This window comes from Dermacentor silvarum, chromosome 9 (assembly GCF_013339745.2).
Source record: "Dermacentor silvarum isolate Dsil-2018 chromosome 9, BIME_Dsil_1.4, whole genome shotgun sequence".
Classification (NCBI taxonomy): domain Eukaryota; kingdom Metazoa; phylum Arthropoda; class Arachnida; order Ixodida; family Ixodidae; genus Dermacentor; species Dermacentor silvarum.
The window spans coordinates 102,935,088-102,957,181 of record NC_051162.1 but is presented as its reverse complement, the minus strand read 5'-3'; the positions used below and the strand labels follow the sequence as shown (position 1 = coordinate 102,957,181).

At 44.2% G+C, this 22,094-nt stretch overlaps 1 protein-coding gene and 1 pseudogene across 1 annotated transcript in view; one reads left to right on the top strand and one right to left on the bottom strand.

Moving 5' to 3' along the window:
• The first annotated feature begins 2,880 nt into the window (after window positions 1–2,880).
• LOC125940150 (uncharacterized) lies at window positions 2,881–4,455 on the top strand (annotated as a pseudogene).
• A 12,694-nt stretch (window positions 4,456–17,149) lies between these two features.
• Window positions 17,150–22,094, bottom strand: part of LOC119463440 (tyrosine-protein phosphatase Lar-like) — a 133,323-nt gene continuing 128,378 nt past the window's right edge. The window contains exon 29 of the mRNA XM_037724287.2: window positions 17,150–19,363. Within this exon, the coding sequence (XP_037580215.1) occupies window positions 19,311–19,363 (53 nt within the window). The 3' untranslated portion in view covers window positions 17,150–19,310. The remainder of the gene's footprint in view (window positions 19,364–22,094) is intronic.

Sequence of the window (22,094 nt, the reverse complement as noted above, 5' to 3'; positions counted from 1 at the left end):
AGGGAAGCGCAGTCGACGATGACAGGAAATTTTGGGGGGAGTTATGAAATGAGGGAATTTACAGGCTCAAGTCAGAATCAGCTAGCGCAAGACATGTGTAATTGGAGATCGCAGTGTGAGGCCTTCGTCCAATTCTGGACATAAAAATAGTCTGATGATGATATGACGATGATGAAGTGGTGTAGCCGTGCCGTAACTCTTAGCAGCTCGATGGCAAACTTGTGCTTTCGGTGTCTTGTCCTTTCAAGTACTGGCATTCGTGTTTTCTCCGTGGCGTCTGCCACGTAAAGTGCTGTATGCACAGACTCCACGAGATCACAACACTCGTCTTCAGCAGCTGAGAGCTTCATAAGCAGCCATTGGTACTGACTTTGCCGAAGGAAACTCGGTGCTTGACCCCAACGTTCCACACTGTCAAGGAATCAAATTATTCACCTGTTCTTAGCAAATCGGCAGAACTTCTTTCACCCAGGCAATGCCGCTGGCTACAATCTTGTGTCGAAGTCACAGCATTAATTTCCAATCTTCGGACCTTGACGAAGACCTCTAGCTTGAGAGAATTCGCTTCAAGCCGGCTAAAAACGGTCCACATGAACAAAAGCATTTTGTCTAAAAATGGAGCGTATCGTTGTTGTGTGTATATAAGTAACCTGCTGGTCTGTTAGCATTCTAATTAGTTCTAGGCGTAATAAAAGACAGCTTTCAGCAGAGCGACTCTTGATTTCTCAGCATTTAGAGATGTGGTTACACTGCTGCTATATACTTCAGCACAAAAATATCCAGACACTCCATAAGCTTTCGTATGGGTACACAAATACATGCAACAGAATTTGACAATTTGGCACGTGAATTTTGCAGCTCTTGATGCTGTCCAATTTTTGATCCCACAGTTGCTGAAACAGCATTTTGCCTCGCACAACAACAGGAACAACTAATCCGAGTGAGTCGCAAACTCCACATACCATTTGTTGAAGGAAACGCTTTGTGTGTTGTGCCTTCTCCGATAGAGACATTATGTTTTTAGGACTTTAAGTGAAGCTGTCGCTTTTTATGTTTTACATAATACCGAGTGCTTTCGTAAAGGGTGATGTTTGTCCACTGCCGTTTGGTAGAGTTGCCTTGTTCGAGTCCTACAGCACTGAACAAATCATTGTACTCTTCTGGAGTAGCGTACATTAATTGTTTCTATTGCGGCTGCGTAGAGTTTGACAACTGCTTCTAAGTTTTCACTGCGAAAACGACAGATTCTATATGCAGAATGGCTTTGCCCAAGTAGTTGGGCCACTACTTTCTGCTCAGGTGTGATGCTTACCTTAAGGTGATATTGAATGGTAGCTTGTATGTTGTGACAAGGTGAGCCTATTCTGAGTTACACGGCAGTAAGAACTCGAGACAGCACTCAACTATTCTCTTTACTCCTTCTCAGTTCAGCAAAGCGTTTCCAGGCAAGTATAGGTATTTTCAAATTGTACATTTAAACATGCAATGTGCTTAGAATAAAGCTGAACAACTCGCATCGTTATTATCTAGCTTGCAACACCCCTTTTGACATAGTTTTGCTAACGGAAACGTGGTATCGTCACGATTCTGTCGTCTTACGAATCCCGGGATACAACTCATTTTATCTTAATCGCACGTGGCAGCGTGGCGGTGCCGTCGCATTGCTTGCGGAAGAAGGCTGTACATGCATTCTGCTATCGGAACACTGCTTAAGTAATAGCACCATAGAAATGCTTACTGTCCAAAGTGGCCGATTTTTTATTTCTGTCGTCTACCGCCCCCCCCCCCCCCTCCCGCGAACTTGTCTGACTTTTTTGGTGACTTTGAACGGGAAATAACGTTCCTTTCTGATAATTTTTATCCTACATTGGTGGTGACTTTAATGTTGACATGGTGACCTACAACCCTGCTCAACAGCAAATGGTGGTCACAATTCAAAGTGCTAATTTTAATAACGTCATTAATCGCCCGACGCGCGTGACGTCCAGAACTTCTTCAACTCTTGATTTAATTATCACAAATCATGCTACAGCTTTGCAGTCCGGTTGTATAGCCGCAGACATTAGCGATCACCTACCTGTATTTTTATGGGTTAAAGAAAAAAGCTCTTTCATGATGTCTCTGTGAAATCAAGGCGCCAGATAATGTCCGATAGATGACTTGAAACATTTAAGTGTCGCATTGCATCTGTAGATTGGAGTCCAGTTTGCGGACAATATACGTCTGAAAAAGCATACAAAGAGCTTCTTCAACTTTTCCTGCCGATCTACAACGACTGCTTCCCGATCATTGATATTTCACCTTGCAAAAAAGCACACAAGCCATGGATGACAGCCCGACTTCTACATCTTATAAGAAAGATACATAAATTATGTGCTCAATTTATAAATACTAAAGACCTTCAAATTCTTGCCCAGTTCAAGTCTCTGCGTAACAAAATTAACAGCGAAATTCGCTCTGCTCGAAATGCCTGCTAAAATAAATTATTTGACGTAGCCCTCTCACTCAAACCAAAAGACAAATGGAGATACTTCAATCTACTATTAAATAGAGATACCCACACCGAGGGACTCAAATGTTTAACCATAGACAGGCATAAATTATGGAGGCCAAAGCTAGCCGCTGCCTTCAATGAATTCTTTTCCCAAGATGGTAGAAGCAATTACAATCCTAACTTTACCTATTTTCGGCATGACCGAACAGTCAGTCACTATTTTTGAGCCAACAGACGACAATGGGGTATACTCTACTCTTAACGCCTTACGCCATAGCTCTAGCTTAGACGCATTTAATGTCCAAAGTAGGCAGGTAAATTATGTGTTACCCTTTCTCGCTGCATGTCTAACACATATGTTCAACACTGCACTGATCACAGGACAATTTTCCGCAGATATGCAGCTATCACGAGTTGCAGCTATTTATAAGAAAGATGATAGGAATATTTTAAGTAATCATAGGCCTATGTCTATCCTTCCGTATTTTTCAAAGGGACTGGAGCAAATAATTCGCGGCCGTCTCCATTGTTTTTTCTCAGGCACTCTGTAATTACTGACCGTCAGTATGACTTTACTCGGAACAGATCAACGGAACACGCACTACTTGACCAAAAAGAACATGTACTAAATAACTTTGAATCCCAACTACTTAATTAGGCATATTTGTAAACTTCAGCAAGCCGTTCGACACGCTCAACCACGACGTTCTTTATGCAAAACTAGAACACTACGGTGTACGGGGACATGCCCTTAATCTAATTATAATCATACTTGAACTCACGTTTGCAGTATGTAGTAATTGGAAACTACTCGTCTGAAGTCCTGCAAATCAAAAATGGCGTCCTGCAAGGCAGTTTATTGCGACCTCCGCTCTTTATTGTTTATTTCAATGACATTACTTATATCTCTAATGAGGCGAAATTCATTACGTATGCAGACGAGACATCCCTGTTTTTTTCTTCCGATAAAATTCTGAAAATAACTGAGACTGCTAATGGGGTTCTTCCATTATTGGCGAAATGGTCACTTCACAATTCACTAAACATTAACGAAAGTAAAACAAAGGCGATGATGTTTCACCCGAAGAAAAAGTGCATGTCAAATCCACCGCCTCTAGTCTCAAATGGTAGTAATATTGATTATGTCAATGAATGTACGTCTCTTGGTGTTGTTTTTACTACCACATTGACATAGGACGCGCACATAAATAAAACTTGCAATACTCTTTCCAGATTTGTAGGAATTTTTTCACGCAACAGGCATTGTTTACCCGTCAAGAGTAAGCTAACTTTATATCACGCTTCCTTTTACTCGTACCTAAATTACTTTTTTCTAGTCTGGGGTGAGACCACTGCTTCGAATATTCAGAAATTATTTGTTCTTCAGAAAAAAAATGCTCCGGATAATTGCTGATACGTCGTATAATGCCCCAACACTTCCCCTGAGCCTGAAATATAAAATTGTTGGTCTAAATAAAGTGTTTCAATACAGGTTTGCCTGTTAAAAAAACCGACAACAGAATGACCCCTTCCTTAATCACATAGTAAAGCTTACCCCGCCTATTACGCCATATGAAACTAGAAAACGACATACTTATATCTTACCACGACGCAGAACTAACTATGGTTTCGCTATGTTGTTGTACATACTGCCTAAATACTTAAACACTGAATTCTATGAGAATTTATGCTATATGCCATTTCATGCTATTCGAGACTCATTCGTGGCTTAGTTCTCGTTGACCTCATATAGAGCATTCGCCTTTTCTTTTATAAATATAATTTTGCACTGTTTGACGTTAACTCAAACTATTTTTCATACTGTGTATTTATTATGCGAGTATTCACTGCATGTTTTAACTGCATTTGAAGTTCTACGTATCATTGTGTAATGATATACGCAACTGTTGTACTAACAATGTCCGAGAGATTTCATTGCATTACACATATTGTACCCTATTGTTGCTCCAATTTTTTTCCTTTTTTTCTTTTCTTTCTCCTGTCGCAACTGTCAATGTGTTAAAAAGGTTCGAGAGCCTTGTCAAGTGGTCGTGAAAACTGCTTTTTCTCTCAAACCGCCAGTTTGTACCGCACACTGTATTGCTAACTGAAATAAAGCTTCGATTGATTTATTGACTATCTGTGTGCAAGCTTTCACTGGGAATAAGCGAATTTAGCTGAAGTTAAGGTATACCTGGTGCTGCTGTCATTAAACACTTGGTATGAGTGTCTCCTTCTAATAAATTCCTTGTTTATAAATCTGCGCTTTGATTGTCATCGTATTTTTTAAATGTGAGTTGTCATACTGAACGTACTTGTGTTTGTGTGTGTGTGTGTGTGTGTGTGTCAAGCGCGAATGTTTTGCTGAAATACAAAAATGAGGCACGACAATGAGAGCTATACTGGTGTAAAAACACAGAGCGTGAAACACCGGAATCTTGCGCGCTTTGATTAAATACTTTACCTTACATACCCGACTGTATAGATGCAAGTTGAGGATATGCTAATTAATTCATTCTACATGCATACTATATCTCCTATATACAACCTTAAACAGCTTCTAGCGCTTCTAGAATTGTGCGCCTTTTCTCTTGCCCTTCAGGGAGGACAGATATAGAGGGTAAGAGTTCAAAAGTCACAGAGTCACAGAGCCACAGTCACAGTCACGCAAAAGTCACAGAGCCCCTGCGGGAACACACTCACAGAAAGATTGGCAACTAGCAACAAGTCAAAGCTGTATACTTACTGGTTCTGTTATCTTTCCTTCCTAACAAATGGTTTGTCTCACAAAGAGTTCAAAACATTTGTTTGATATACGAGTAATGTTTGTACCTGTGTTCAGTACCACATACGGGCAGTTCAATTTTATATCTCGCTATGTCCCCAGGAATGACAAAGAAAGCGTAGAAGGGCCTTCGTCTTCTAAAAAAAGGCCAAAGAACTAAGCCCGTGAAGAAATTCCCTGTGCTCTTGTCGAACCAGATCACCCACACAATATAAGCAGAAAAATTATGACTGCCTCTGCCTCCTAGAACCAGCTGATCTAGAAAAAAAGCTTCCTTAAATGAAACTTAATGGTCGCGGTTTCCGGTATTGTGCCGGCCACAATTACGGAACAGATATTGCCTTCAGGGTGTTTGACATCGCAGAGAGCATTCATCGAAACACATATAGGCACATCCGTGCCATCGATTCGGTAGTTCTTGAAGCGAAGCAGATCCTCGAAGTTTGCAGGTCACATCGTAACGGATTTCTTTATTTCGGTTAGAATATTTAGAAGATCACCGATTTGTGTCCTTCCACTTTGTTGACAAAGCGCCGCCATCTTAGGTTTTCATATCCGCATGGGTGCACCTAAACAGGACAATGAAAGACGCACAATACCGTATGGAGACGACTTCAGATCGAGTGTTTAGCATGGCCCGCATGTTTTTCAGTAGTCCCTAGCAATTTGTTGCATTACCGAGGAGACAGAGTGATCTTAAATTGATCTGTCTTTGGAGGGATGACCTTCTTTCGCAAGGATGATTTAAGGCATTGTCTACTACGTCCTTAGTGATAATCACCTTTTGGCTGCTATGGCACCGAGAAACGCCACACTCAAGGAAATTTATTGATTGAGTATAAATTAATATTTGAGAGAAAGGGCTATTCGAGACTGCGGTCCTCGTGTTTTTGCCCTTTGCCGGTGTTGTCACAGCTAAATGAAATCCTACAGCTGCTCTTCCTGGGTTCAGTCAACACAGTAAAAATTTTAGCGCCATTGTTTTGACTCATGGTTCAACACCCTACACTTACCGAAGAAATCTAATTCATTGATGGGGGCAAGTGAAGCTTTCCTGATAATTTTTATGGCAGGAAAAAATGAATCATGCTGGTGCAGATAAAAAAAAACTGCATGAAATGAACTTGAACGGCTATCACCGCGAACTTCCCGTGTCAGATATTCCTGTGCGCACCTGGAGGCCTGAATAAGCGCACACTTTCAAATATGGCTTCCTTCATCGCGGTGTAGTTTGCGTTTGCTGTCGTGTGCACTCATATTTTCGCAGTTTTAAACGTGAGGGTATTGGCCATGACGAATGTCTTTCTGGTGTGAGAGGCTGACCAGCGTTGCCTTTAGCTCCTAGGTGCCGTTCCGTGGAATAAGGAAATACCATGGGACAGCTGCCACTACCAAATTGTGTGCACTGGCGAACTGCATGACAAATAAGTTGATGTATGTCAACAGAAATATGATGAAAGACAATATACACACCAAGGAGGACGAAGAAGAACCAGTGGTTTGGTAAAGCACATTGCTCGAGCGCCGCCACGAATATTTTTCTGCAAGTCATGCTGTGCGATAGTGCAACTCTTACTGCGCTAACCGCGTGGCAGTGGCCCACTGGCTATGATGTTATGCTACTTGGCAAAATGTGATGGGTTTGATTCCCTACTGCTGCCTCAGTACTGCCGCGCCCACTGACTAAAAAAAACGCTCGTGTATAGTGCGTCAGGTTCCTGTTTACAAATAGACGTAGGCAAAGCATTTCTTAACCTCTTCCTCTTTCAAATCAATCTTCAAATTCAACTCCAGGCTGTCCGAGAGGGCCCACGACATCACGACGGGACTTGGTCTCTCGGACCATCGTGGGCGGAGCCACCGACTTAATCTGGGGGAGCCTTCGGCTCGCCCAGATCTCAGTTCCTCAGGACTCAAATAAAGTTCATGTCATGTCATGTCTGCTCTTTGGAATCCACGACGGATCAGGTAACCATGCTGCGCATATATTCCATCAGGTATTGCTGGTAATACTTCGCACACCGGACGAAATCAACCAGTTTCAATTAAGTGTGCCTCTAAAAGACACGAAGATTTCAGCTGCCTGACCTGAAGCTGCGTAGACTTAGAAAGAGAGGGGTAGTCTATTTAATGAATCCTGGAGAGGCTGGCTTGGCAGCACGCCTGGCATACTATCTCAGATGGGCATGATGAAAAATTAAATATTATGGACCGCGCACGTGACAGGGTCACAACATGTACAAAACACGGAAAATTCAACGAATAAAGAATGTCATAGAGACCAGTGTCTCTAAGATGTAATTCTTGGATGTAGCTGCTCACGAATAAGGGTCAGTAATACGAGAAATTGAATTGACTTGTGGGGTTTTAGGTGCAAAGAGCACAATTTGATTTTGAGGCACGCCGTAGTGGGGGCGTGCGTACTAATTTTGACCGCGAAGGGACCTTTATTGGGCTCCCAACGCACGGGAAACGGGCCTTCTTGCATTTCGACCCCATCGAAATGCGGCCGCCGCGGACGGGATTCGATCCCGTGACCTCGTGCTTAGCAGCGCAACACCGTAGCCGCTAAGCCACCGCGGCGGGTGTGAGAAATTGGGCTAGTTGATGTTCGCTCGTATTGTAATGCGCTGAACACAACGGAAAAAGCAGTAACAATGCGCGGATAAGCCTGGCAGGAACAACGTAGCACTCTCTCGGTGCTGTCTGGTGTGGGCTTTTGATATTAAGTGGTTTGTCCGTGTCTTCTGATTACTTTTTAAGTTACGTACATTGCGGAGCATGTGAATTGATTTATTTCGTTTATTTTGCAAATAATGTCCTCCTGCGCATATAATTCATTTGTAGTGACGTCATTCGAGTAACTTTCGTGGGCTTGTTTTAGAAGAAACAATGTTCCAAGTAATAAACGCTGTATATGCATGTTACATGTGTCCTCCTCATCATCATCAGCCCATATTTATGTCCACTGCAGGACGAAGGCCTCCAATTACCCCTGTCTTGGGCTAGCTGATTCCAGCTTGTGCCTGCAAATTTCCTAACTTCATCACCCCACCTAGTTTTCTGCCGTCCTCGGCGGCGCTTCCCTTCTCTTGGTATCCATTCTGTAACTCTAATGGTCCACCGGTTATCCATACTTCGCATTACACGACCTGCGCAGCTCCAATACCTGTGTATTGCATGCTGTTTTTTAGATGTTTATTCGTCATGAGAGTCTAGTTTTATGTGTCCGCATTTCAGAACGCTACGTACAACGAAATAACCGACTTCAATATATTTGTTCAATTTGCGTGATTACGCACGCAGCCCTGCTAAGAAAGGCTCGCTGCTCAACCTCTAAGGACATAGCAGGACCACGACAAATGTAGCTGTAGTCGAGCTTCCCGGTTCCCAAGATCTTATTCCCATCGGTGCGGTACGAAACTGCCTATTGGATGCATAATGTTGTGCCCCACCACGTGCCTTCATCGAGGTGACAGGCGCTCCCCCCCCTGCGTTCTCCTGTGCACAACGACGAATTACCGCCGCGAAACAAGAATGCGACGCGGGTGACGACATGCATGCGCCGGGCTTTCTCCTCGACGAATCAAGAACGCGACGCAGGTGACTTTAAGCAGCACTAGTCCTTCCCGGCGACGAAAGAAGAATGCGGCGCGGGTGACGTCAGCACCCGCCCCACCCTTCTCCTGCCGGTGAGGAGTCGAATAAGGAATATAAGGCCGAACCGGCCCTTTGTGAAGGAAGATTCGCCCCCAGCCGCCACGTCGGTCACAATAATAATCACTTCAGCAGCAGATACGAGACGGACAAACTTATAGCGGCGTATTGCCCAACTTCACTTTACGCCGCCATGCTTCAAGTAATTTGAAACCAATTATTTCGGCTTACATGGCCGTTTTGAAAGCTTAAACAGAGAACAACGATACATGCATGACAAATTTCTTCAACTTTCCAATATAAGAATGTGCTGAGAGTTTGTAACTAGGAAGGTAATTGCGTGATTAGTTTATTTATAAATTGATCTGTTTTCGTATTTTTTGCGATTAATGTCTCTCGTCACGAGGCTGCGTGTGTAATCAGGTTACTTCAACAAGTAACTTGAAACCAATTATTTCTGCTTACATGGTCATTTAGAAAAGCTGAAACACGGAGCTAGATATGTATGACGAATTCCTTAAACTTTCGTGTATAACAATGTGCCGTAAATTTTGTAACTAGGAATGTAATTGTTGCGATTGGTTTATTTGTGAACTGATTAATTTGGTGTGTTTTTTTTCAATAATGTCCTCCTGGGCATATAATTATTCTCTAGTGACGTCATTCCAGTAAATTTTGTGGGCTTGTATTAGAAAAAAAGGTAATATTGCCATCATGTGACAAGGAACAGCAAGTGCCGAATTCAGTCTCCAACAACTTTTCATCCTGTCAATTAAAAATGAACCGTAATACTTCAGTGGAAAATGTAACCGACGAGAGGAGATTATATGCGAGAAGAGCGAACACGATATCTCAATTTCGTGATTGCTACCGTGAATATTTGAATCAACGCTAGCTTCTTCACACGGGTCCCCGCTGCATTAGAGGTTGCATCGTGCTATACGAGCAAAATTAATGCGAAGGGAATCGTACATTTGCGGATTGCGGCTCCCCGGTTCTGATCCATCCTTTGCTCATGAATCACCTGTTGTTTAATTACGCCAACGTTCTTATACCGGCACGCCTTCGGTGATAAGGTAAGCAGTGACAGCATAGCCGTGGGCGCCAATGCTTCCCGCCAACGCTTCCCAATTACACCAATGCTTCCCGGGCTGTCTTCGCCGACGTGGCTACGCTTGCTCCGAAAAAGCAGGAGTTCATTGGCCGACCGCTCCTTTGTGGACTTGCCATGCATTATTTGCTGGGTGCCGCATTCGCATGACGTCACGTGTCCGATTCCAGCGGGCGGTGATTCATTATTAAGAATCGAGGCATTACTCGTCTGCAGGAGTGCCCGCAGAACGCTGCTTTCCTTGGCTAAACTTAACAAAGCTTTTCCCATCCTGATAACGGTGGAATGGGGCCTGTATACCATAGATCACGTGCACATACTGGTCAGTGTTGACTGTGGTCGATCAGGGGCTGATTGGAGTGCTTGTTGCCTTTGTTCCTAACATGGCTTCCGCCAGCCGGTTCTCTGACCGCATTTATGTCATTTTTCTATGATATTTGTATTGGACAGAAAAAAAATTGTTATCTTTGTTGAAATACCCTTGCTGGCCAAGTTAACTCTATGAACGACACTAAGCGTGAAGATAGTTCTATTTGACTTGTCACTAGCAAATCATTTCACTGAACACCCTTAGTATACGTATTGACAAATACACTACGGCAAAACCATATGTTCTTAATGCTTTTCAAACGAAGCGTAAATAATGTGACACTGCCTCATCGTAGCTGAAGCTATAGCACTATAGATTATGCGGTCGTCAGTAGAAAAAATCTGCTGTTTTGTATAGAAAAACACGTTAAAGGAACGTGACAGAATACTGATGTTTATCTCGGAGTTAAGCTCACTCAGAGTTTAGCTCACTCGCTAATACAATACAGTCAGCTCCGCAGGTAACTGATCCGCAGAAACTAATTCCGTAGCCCGTCCGGTGGCGAAAAGAAGTCAATCGATGGGCGAAGTGAGCGGACGAAAGAGCAACAAAGTTAATGACGTTTCACATCATGAACGCGGGTTCCAGCGCAAGCGCATGGGTGCTTTCCATTTTTCTACATTGCATGTAAAATGTTTTTAAGATGTTTTGATTGTATGTGTGACGGTTTCTTGAAGCGTTATTTTTATTTGTATCTTTTATATCCGTTTTACAATTTTTATAAGTGTAAAGTGCCAATAAAAAAGCTGGTAAGGCACTCTAAGGAAATGCACAGCCTTTATTATTTCAAGTGTGAGGAAGAAGATCGGCATGCTGAACAGCCCTGTTGCCATCGTGTGGCTCGTACCCAGCACCTCCACCAATTGTAAAGGGGGTTTATTTGGGTCGTAGAGTGGCAGCGAGAAACGCAGCACCAGCAGGTAGGGCGTAGCCAGAGAGCGAACTAGGTACGAGCCACACAATGGCAAAGGGGCTGTTCAGCGTGCCGATCTTCAACAGGGCTGTTCAGCGTGCCAACGCGCAGCACGTCGAGCCATCCGGTACCTGCACCGCTCGTGTCGTCATTCAGGAGGTTCTCTATGTCATCGAATTCATCGTGTTGCCATCATGTTCTCACGACGTCATATTAGGATGGGACTTTGTCTCTACACATCATGCGATCATCGACCGCACCCGCGCCGAAATTGAGCTGTTTCCATTTTCGACAGATATTATCCATGCCAACGAGGACTCTTGTCGCAAAATCACCGTTTCAGAAGATACCATTATACCTGCCTGGTCTTCTGCTCTTGTCAGTGTATCTTGTGCTTCTGTAGATGCCGGCACAGTACTCTTCACGCCCTCTGAACTTCTAGTTCACCACCGATCACTACCACTGCCGTTTGCTGTTCTCGAGTTCATCACTGGCGTCTATCTGATGTGTGTGTCAAACCCGTCGGCCGAACCAATTACTTTACGCCGCCGTGAAAGCCTTGGGAGAGCAGAGTCACTGGCTTCACCTTCAATCTTTCGCACAATGGACGACTCCGCTTATCTTTCCGCACTCGAAGAATCGCCTCCTCAGTCGCTGCCGCGTTCTTTTGCGCCGTCTATTGCCAGTGACCTTACGACGACGCAGCTAGCCGAACTTCTTCACTTGCTGCAAGGCTTCTCTTCCTCTTTTGACTGTCAAGAAACGTCACTCGGCCACACGACTGTTTCGCACACTATCAACACTGCAAGCAATGCACCCATTTGGCAGCGTCCGTACCGAGTATCGCCGAGCGAAAGACGCGTTATCCATGACCTGGTGAACGATATGTTCAAACGCGGTGTCATCCAGCCTTCTAGTAGTCCCTGGGCTTCAACAGTCGTCCTAGATAAGAAAAAAGATGGCACCATACGATTTTGCGTTGATTATCGAAGGCTTAACAAAATTACTCGAAAGGATGTATACCCGTTGCCACGTATAGACGACGCACTTGACTGTTTACAAGGAGCAGAGTTCTTTTCCTCCTTAGATCACCGCTATGGCTACTGGCAGGTGCCCATGGCTGACGCTGACTGTCCAAAAACCGCGTTTGTAACACCAGATGGCTTGTACCAATTCACTGTCATGCCGTTTGGTCTCTGCAACGCAAGCGCCACCTTTGAACGCATGATGGACGGCATCCTGCGCGGCCTGAAGTAGCATACTTGTCTCTGCTACCTCGATGACGTTGTCGTGTTTTCTCCAGATTTTCCGACCCATCTTCGCCGTTTACATCAAGTTTTGACCTGTCTCCGGAATGCTGGTCTCCAGCTTAACTTGAAAAAGTGCCTATTTGTAGCTAGAAAACTGGATATACTAGGCCACGTTGTCTCCAAAGAAGGCATTCTTCCCGACCCTGCTAAACTTTGTGCCGTATCCGAATTCCCGAAGCCTACTAACTTGAAAGCACTGCGCAGCTTCATTGGACTATGCTCCTATTTTCGACGATTCGTTCACAATTTAGCTACTGTGATCGCACCCATCTACGAACTTCTCCAAGGCGACAATGCACTTTCTAATTGGTCGGAAGCCTCTGAGGAAGCATTTACCACTCTTCGCCGCCTACTTACGTCTCCGCCAATCTTGCGCCATTTCGATCCAAGCGTACCTACAGAACTTCACACTGACGCCAGTGGTGTAGGCCTTGGTGCCGTGCTCGCACAACGTAAGAACACTAATGCCGAATACGTGGTCGCTTATGCCATTCGTGCCCTTACAAAACCTGAGGTCAATTGCACAGTAACCGAAAAAGAGTTCTTGGCCATCGTATCGGCACTTCAAAAATTTCGCCCATATCTCTACGGTTGACCCTTTGACGTGGTGACGGATCATGACGCTCTTTGCTGGTTATCTAACCTCAAAGACCCATCGGGTCGCCTCGCTCAGTGGGCCCTCCGCCTCCAGGAATACGATATCCGTGTCGTCTATCGCTCTGGACGCAGACACTCTGACGCCGATGCCCTCTCGCGCTTCCCAGTTACTTCGGACACCAGTACTACCGACAGTCACGATATCTCCCCACTTGACATCATGGACATGGCCTCGGAGCAACGAAAAGACCCATGGATCCTCACGTTATTCGATATTTTGTCCAACCCTCTGGCGGCTTCGGCAACTCGAGCGTTACGCCGACAGGCCAAGCACTTCGACATCCGCGATGGACTTTTATACCGCCGCAACTACCACAATGACGGCCGCACATGGCTCTTAGCCGTGCCCCGCTACCTTCGAAACGACTTATGCTCCGCTTTTCACTCCTACTCCCAGTGTGGTCACGGCGAAGTGTCGAAGACCTACACACGGCTTCGCCTACGCTACTATTGGCGCGGCATGTACACCTTCATCCGCAAATACGTACGCTCCTGCATTGCCTGCCAGCGACACAAATGTGTCTCGCACCTCTCCACCGCACCTCTCCAGCCACTTCCCTGTCCAGCTCACCCATTTGACCGTGTCGGCATTGATTTATACAGGCCTCTTCCATCTACTGGCGCTGGCAACCGATGGATTGTCATCGCCGTAGATCATTTGACACGATATGCTGAAACCGCCGCCTTACCTACCGCATCAGCAAAAGACGTCGCCTAGTTCATTCTACACAACTTTGTTCTCCGCCATGGCGCACCTCGTGAACTGCTGAGCGATCGGGGACGCGTATTCCTCTCGGACGTGCAGCAGTCACTCCTATCGGAATGCCAAATTATTCACCGCACAACTACCGCTTATCATCCACAGACGAATTGCTTAACTGAATGATTCAACAGAACTCTTGGTGACATGCTATCAATGTATGTGGCGTCAGACCATTCCAACTGGGATGCTGTACTTCCCTTTGTCACATACGCGTATAATACTGCCTCCCAAGCCACTGCCGCGTTCTCACCATTCTTTCTGCTTTACGGCCGCCAGCCCTCCAGCACCATTGATACGGTTCTCCCGTACCGGCCGGACCCCGCCGACTGCTCACCTGTTGCTACGGTCGCTCAGCACGCCGAGAAATGACGGCAACTTGCCCGTTAGTTGACGTCTGCTCAACACTGTCGCCAAGAACAGCGTCATGACCTCAAACCACCTCATTACCCTTTCTCCATCGACACCCTCATGTGGCTTTGGGTCCCGCCTATTGCTGCTCCTGGTCTTTCGTCAAAGCTCCTTCCCAAGTACCACGGGCCCTACCGCGTGGTTGCGCAGACATCACCAATGCAAACATCAGCAAACATCACGTGGTTGAACCCGTGTCGCCATCTTCCGATCTCCGTCATCGCGGGCGAGAGACTGTACACATTGTCCGGCTCAAGCCGTACTACGATCCACTGCAGTCTTCCTAGGTCGCCAGGATGGCTACGCTTCCATACCGGGGGGTGATTGTGAGGAAGAAGATCGGCACGCTCGTGTGGCTCATACCCAGTTCGCTCTCTGGCTACGCCCTACCTGCTGGTGCTGCGTTTCTCGCTGGCGCTCTACGACCCAAAGAAACCCCCTTTACACAAGCAATTTGATAATTCACTATTCACCCTATTCACTTGCCTACTCATTCTTCTTCTGGAGTCTCCAGGGCACGTCACGCACGCGCCTTTTCCTGGTTTTGTTCAGATAGTGCCCGGCGCTTGGCGGCGACTTCGGGTCGGTTGACTCGCGCTTGACCTACCGCCGCTTTTGTCGCTGCTCCGTCCTTCTCGCTCGGCGCTCAGCATCTCGACCACGAGATGAATCCGGTACGTCCATAGCGCACACAGAACCAGTGGAAACTTCCAGAGGAGGTCAACCCAGCGCACCTTCGCCTACCCTCCTAACCCCGACGCTTCGCCTCCTTTCTCCTTCCCCTCTTTGATCAACGCCACCTAGGTTTTCCACTAGGTGGCATTGCTATAACGCGCGTTGAGCACGCTCTTCTGTACTTCCGTTGGCGCGCTATTCTCTTCACCTCCAGGCGCCTTCCTCGTCTGGCGCTCGCTTCCCGCGCAGTCCACATATAATCTTGCCGATTGCACAGAAGGGGCATGTACGCTTGCGTGTAAGAACATCAATGCTCTCTACCCTACATACTCCGCTAATGGCAGCGACAGACTGTTTTAAGAGAAGCGTGACGGGAAGGACGAATAGCCACGATAGCTTTTTTTTATTCAAGGGGAGTTCCTACAAAAATTACTAGAGGAAACTACGACACTAGTGTATACGATAGTTGCGATTATGGCGGGTTAGCAATGTGAATTATGGTTAGTAAATGAATTTGTCTAAACTCTGTCCTTCTGGCTTCAAACGGCTCTGTGACACAATTCGCAATGATTACGCATGGATGCCGATACTAATTGTCTTGCTTTGTATGCCAGATTTTGACTGCTTTGAAATTTCGAAAATACGGCGTATTAAATATTGTCGCGATATCGCCTCAAGTCACAAGCACCGATATTAGAGAAATCCATTTACTAAAAACATCCTCACGGTAGCTAAACGAATGCAGCACCTCGTAATTTTTGTAGGAAACGGTATGGCTCAGCCCGAATTGGACGAAGACAAGTAAGTACTTGTTTCCCAGAAAATGGTGATCTTGGCAAAATGAGGGTGTCTTTTGGTCGATTTACAAAGCCTTATAAGCGCACAAAAGCGTTCGAAACATTTTCTGGCCTTCAGCGTCGCGGACGCAGTGCTGGCCACAGCAAGCCGTGCAGTAGGGTCACGGAATGCGCCATCTGGCATGAAAAATTCGGATATGTTACATCATATGCATGGGCACCAAAAATGAAATGTTCAGTTTGTACTACCCAACGCAAATGTGTCTTGTGTATCTCGATTCAAAGTATCGCGATATGCTATATCTCCCACAACCTTCTTCATTTAATGTCACGCAAGCAGAACAAGTACTTATTTAAGAAAACATGACATGGAGTTTCCCAGTTAAGTTAGCAGCAACGAAGTTTCTGATTCTCAAGGTTCACGAGCGTTATGGCGCCTCCTCTGGGGCGCTCACACAAAGACACCTCACTGAGAAGTGTAGGTTTTCCGGTGACAGAATAATTATTACGTGAAAGTCCACAATATGATCGCGAACGCGGTTTTGCCTGTAACACTATTCTGTTCACTATTGCTCATAATTTTCACCGGCGCAATCAAATAGATCTCCTTCCAGAGGCGCTTACGTAAAGTACAATAGATCATATTCGCTGCCGGTTATAATGCTTCCGTGCGCCGTATTTTTTGTTTTATGAACGTCCTTTTCGCACAAAACATATCAAATTGTTTGCAGAGTTTCCAATAAAACATAAAATAATTTACATTATTTCAGTTGAAGAAAAGCAATGTTGCTCTTTTAGGGACTATAACCACCTGCTTGTCCACGTAAAGAACAAGAACTTACCTGTAAGATAGAAGGATTCAGTCCAATCAATGCCTTCAGCTTTGGCTTCTTGAACTTCATAAAGGCATCGCGTGTGGAAACAGTACGCGGGATGGGTCGTTTCTCATGTTTGACCTGCCTAGGTTGTATATAGGTTGTATATATTGTGCTTCATGCACAAGGATCACCACTGTACTTACTGAGCTGGGCCGAATAAATATGCTATAAAATGTTTTGAGCCGCCGTGTTTTCATGGCCATTGGCTCCCTTGTACGAATTTAAACGCATTTATGAACATTACGACTGTTTTATCCAACCTAACTGGGAGATAAATGTTAAATAAGGTGGACGAGGTTGTATGAGCAAAACGAAACCAATTAGGCCCAAGGTAATGTTTCTTTGTATTTATTCCAACGAAACATATTTACTATAAACACAATATATAAGATACTGAATGGAATGCGCTTTTTACTCATGAAATATCCTGAAACAAAAATATATGTGTGCTTCATGTAACGAAAAGGATCACACTCAAGTAGAACATACACTTTGTATTGGCTAAATTACAAACACTCTTCACTCAAAACAATGAAATTCACACTTTATTTACAGATATTGCAGTGACTAAAAATTGCGGGAATGTAAATAAAGCAAACTCGTCATTCTCTCCTTATGGCCAAGGAAATAAGTGCAAAGAATTCTCTACATGGTACTAGAATACGCCGTTAGGATAAAGATGTATAATGTTAAACATTTTTTACCAGATCATGCGACTATTCCGGATGATATTGCAGACAGCCGTTCTCCAGCCCTATTGTTGGTCTTCGCACCCGTGTGCTTGTAAACAACATTTTTTAGTCCATATGATTCTTTCTACACATTACTTTCATCGAACCAACAAAGATCATCGTTATGTACGAAAGCGTAATTAGTGTGGGTTCTTGGGCCTAGTCAAGCTGATTTAGCTTTAGTCCTTATCTCTTCAAAGGCTGTTTTCTTTCTGAATAAACGTGAATTGCAGTGAATTCATTATAACCTGTGCAGCGGTTTTGAAAGGAATTAACTCTCTATGTTGGGTGAAACCTCTGACATTATTGTTTCTGTTTGTAGTATTTTTACTTTACCCTGAAGTTGTGCGTATAAGGGCTCATTTACTAAGTAATTGTTTCTACGTACCTCCGAGCATTGACATTCTTAATGGCCTTTTACATCCTTTTGAGGCATATATAATACTTGAAATAGTACATAATATATCAGCTTTTTGCAAAGAAATCTTTGTGTCAGAATGGTAGGAATGCCCTGTAAGTAAAATGATGCATTGACTTGTCATAAAGTAGTGTTTAACAAGAAAAAAAATAGGATTCAGCACTGGCTGTACTTTCAAGAACTTTCATTTCTTAGAAAGCATACGAACATTTTGCACAGCTCTGTGGAACTTATGATGCACTGAGACAAGCTCGACAAAGTGTTGCAGCATCAGGCTAGGCAAGCCTTGTGATATGATATCGCATGCAGCCAGCGTTAGAAGCGACCTGATTTCCAGTCAACTCACTCTACACACGCTTTCATCACAAGGAAGGCGAAATGTTTGGATTCAACAAGTCTTGCACCTGGTCTCACAGCTTGGTCAGTTAGCAAGTGATATTCAAGATAAATATTAGTTTAGGCTATATTGTAGATCCACCATTTGCAAACAAAAAAAACTGTTAACAGAGAACAGGATTTGATGCTCTTAGAATGGCTGTAAAAAGTTCTATCGGTGACGATGCTAGGCTGACATTTATGCACCCGCTCACTCTCAAGGCACGAATTTCGACAGCATGTCTCCTAGTCTATCGGACAGCACATTAAGAACGAAAGATTACATAGATTGTGAGGATAAGGGAAACGAAATTCTAAAACATTTACAATTTATCATTGCACAATGACTGAAATTCGCATATACAGTTTCAAGGCATCGTAGTCGCCATGATGAACAGGGCACTGTTGCCCATGTGTTAAATTAATTTTGAGAACTATAGTTTCATATTCTATTGCCGAGAAAGCTTCTAAATTAAAAGTGTGCTTGTGTAAACCGCGTTAGTGCGTGCGTGTTGTCTTTATTTAAAGAAAGTAATGTGTAACAGATATTTACCGATTTGTGGAAGGGTACAAGATAACTAAGTTTGCTACGTGGGCCTGTTGGTGTGTCATTAGAACGTGTAGCAAGAAACACAGACAGAAGTAAGAAACAAAAATACACACAGAGCGTGAACTGTCAAGAACTGTCGCAATGTATACAAAGGTCACAGTGGTTGCTCAATATTATTGTTGACAGTTTGCGCAGTGTCTGTAGCTTCGTTCCTTGCTTCGGACCATGAAAATTACGCGCAACATTAGACGTTCTATTGGTACAAGCTAAAATTTCTAATACCCTATTTCCCCGAGACATCTCCACAAACCAAGAGAATAGCACTTCAAGAGAATTAAAAAAATTGAGCATTTCTTCCTAAATTTACACAGCCACAGTTATCACGAGAAGCGGAAGAGGCTGAACTCTGTAGGCGTTTTTAGCAGGTAGACCCGGACATCAGGGCAGCGACGTTCTCGTATATAGGTTCATCTGGTCCGAGAGAAACAGAAAAACAAAGTTATATTGTACATAAGAGGAACTTTCCCTCATTTTATGATTATAGCACCTAGCTCACGAGATCATATAATGTGCAAAACCCGAGATAGATGTTTCGTAAAGGGTGTAAAATAGTAATAACATCGGTTAAAAGCATGAAGTAAGAATGGTAAGATCTTTCAGTCTCCCCATTATCCAAAATAACGTCACTAAAATTATATAAGGCACCATATTTAGTAGTTTAAATGTTACAACATTGTGTATAATTTGCATCGACGCTAGTGAAACATGCGTGCCCATCTGATGGGATTCTTGCAACATGCACGAGCACGCACATATCACAATGCACAAGCCATCGACTTTTAAGTTTAACATTCACGTTCGAGTACATTTTCAGCTTTTCTTTTTCTTTTCGGTAGCACAAGACTGCAATTACTTTACCCATCAAGTTGCAACTATTTGTTGTCGATGTTCTTTTCCAATAAAAGTCCAATAATCCAATAAAACTCCTATATAACTGCACAAATCAACAGGTTACCCCGCGCCTAATTTATTACCCCTGAAACAGAGGTCCTCATTAAAATAAAGCGTAATTGCGTTTATTTCGTCTTAGTAGCTAAGCGCAGGCAGATTGTTATGGCGCAGCTTTGCTGACACTCAGTGTCACCCTCAGGCATATGCTTGCGCTGCCCTATGAGAAGCCAACTAGCCATGGCGCAAATCGACGGTTAAGCGTTCATGTGGTGCACGCCGGAACTGCAGTCCAAAGATATCAAATAATCTCTTCTGATGCCCCGCTGCGGCAAGCTCCTGGCCACACTTTCCGAAAGCTCTGAACTTTCCTATAGTTTTCATACATGCTGTACAGATTAGAGTAAGCGATTGATTTCACCAGTTACGTGCAGTTCTAGCAATACAAGAACCGCGAATATTTACCACTTCTAAGTTGCAGATTTTGCTTGTACATTATGTTGCTGCAATTAAATCCAGTGCGCAGAGCATTGTCGCACACCCAAACTCCACTGATGGCACTACCATGTTTGCGAGGAGCTCGAGATGCGGGTCATAATCAGTAGGAAAGCGATCGTCTTTCTCTTTGATAGTGTTCGCAGTTGGTAACTATCCATTAGGATGTTCTTCATGCGATTGATTTCATTATTTGCCTGAACAAGAAAATGGAACATGGATTGTTTGTACTATATATGGGTTCTGTAAATATTCAGATTCATAATCTGGATCGGAAAGAACTTTAAAAATTGCGAATACGACCATTTTGCCAGCTTGAAATTTCCTCTAAAGCTATTTGCAACGGCTGCGGCATGAATGTCTATTATGTCGACTATATATCATAAAAATATACAGTCGTTACCTCTTAATCGAACCTTGGTTAATTCAAACATTTTTGCCTAATTTGAAGGCACTATAATAAAAAAATAATAATTTCGAACGCGAAAGCATGTCGTTTTGTTTATTTTAACCCTGACCGACGCCCACCGGCGTCCCCTCTTGCCGGCCGCGGTTACTGGTACCCTGAAAACACGAGCAAATCCACAGATGGCTCTAGTGCTTCCATCGACGACGACGATGGGTCGTCATCTATCACTGCAACATATTCTGCACTGATGTTGACTTGCGCTAGGCCCAGGGTGATCTCTGTTGTGAAGATTTCTTCAGCGCTGATGACAGCTTTGAAGTCTGCCGACGACTGACCGACTACGATTTGTATACAGCTATACTTAAGCAGTATCGAAGTAGTCCTGCGAAGGCAAAAGCATACGTTAGGCAATAAAAAAGGTTTCAAATCACTCATTTTGCCGCCGTTTGGTATTTGACCATTCGCATCATTCGAGCAAAGTTTATCGGTCCCACAAATGTCGAATTACCGGATAGAGACTGTATAGCTTCGCCGACAATCATTAATAACTTTCTACTGTGGATGGTATTTTGCTAGACTGCTGCAGCGAATTCGACAACAATGAAGATCGGACGCGGCAAAATTATGATGCCAATTGCTTTTCTTCACTGTTATTGAATGTACATCCTAAACGTTGGATAAGAATGAGCCAACTAGCTCAGTTTAGAGTCATGTATGTACATTCTCTTTCTGCATGTTTTGGTTTCTTTCCTCTTAACAGAACATGTTTACACAAGCATATTTCTGCACACTGAGAACACTTGCTTTTGGTTACTGCCAGTTACACGTATTTCATATATTCAGTTATTTGTTTTGACTTTATCATAGGTGCCTATATTATTGCAATTAACATTCTTAGGATATTTCACACACTTTCCGGGGGGCTAACTGTATATATCTATGTCTCTAACCTTCTTCCCGCAAACCTGGGTTTCTGGGTAGTCCGTGGTCAAATGGGTAGCACGTGGGGCTGCTGTGCTAAGGGAACTGGGTTCGAAGCCAAACGTCTGACCAACTTGGGTCACCGGGTATGCGGCATCGTACGTGCCGCACATCAACGAACCTCTTTGATGCCAGCAAGAGCCACTGGGGACGCGAGACTGTGTATGTGGCGTTGGCATGTACCGCTCTTTAATTAGTATCTCTCACGTACACTTGGAGCACTGCGTATGTGCTACTCGTTCTGTGCCACTCTTCAGCGAACATCTGATACCAACTGCGATCACTATGTGTGTGGCAGTATAGGTGAGTGCCGCTCTTCAATGAACGTTGTTCCACGTTCATTGGAAGCCACGCGCGGAAGCTTCACGT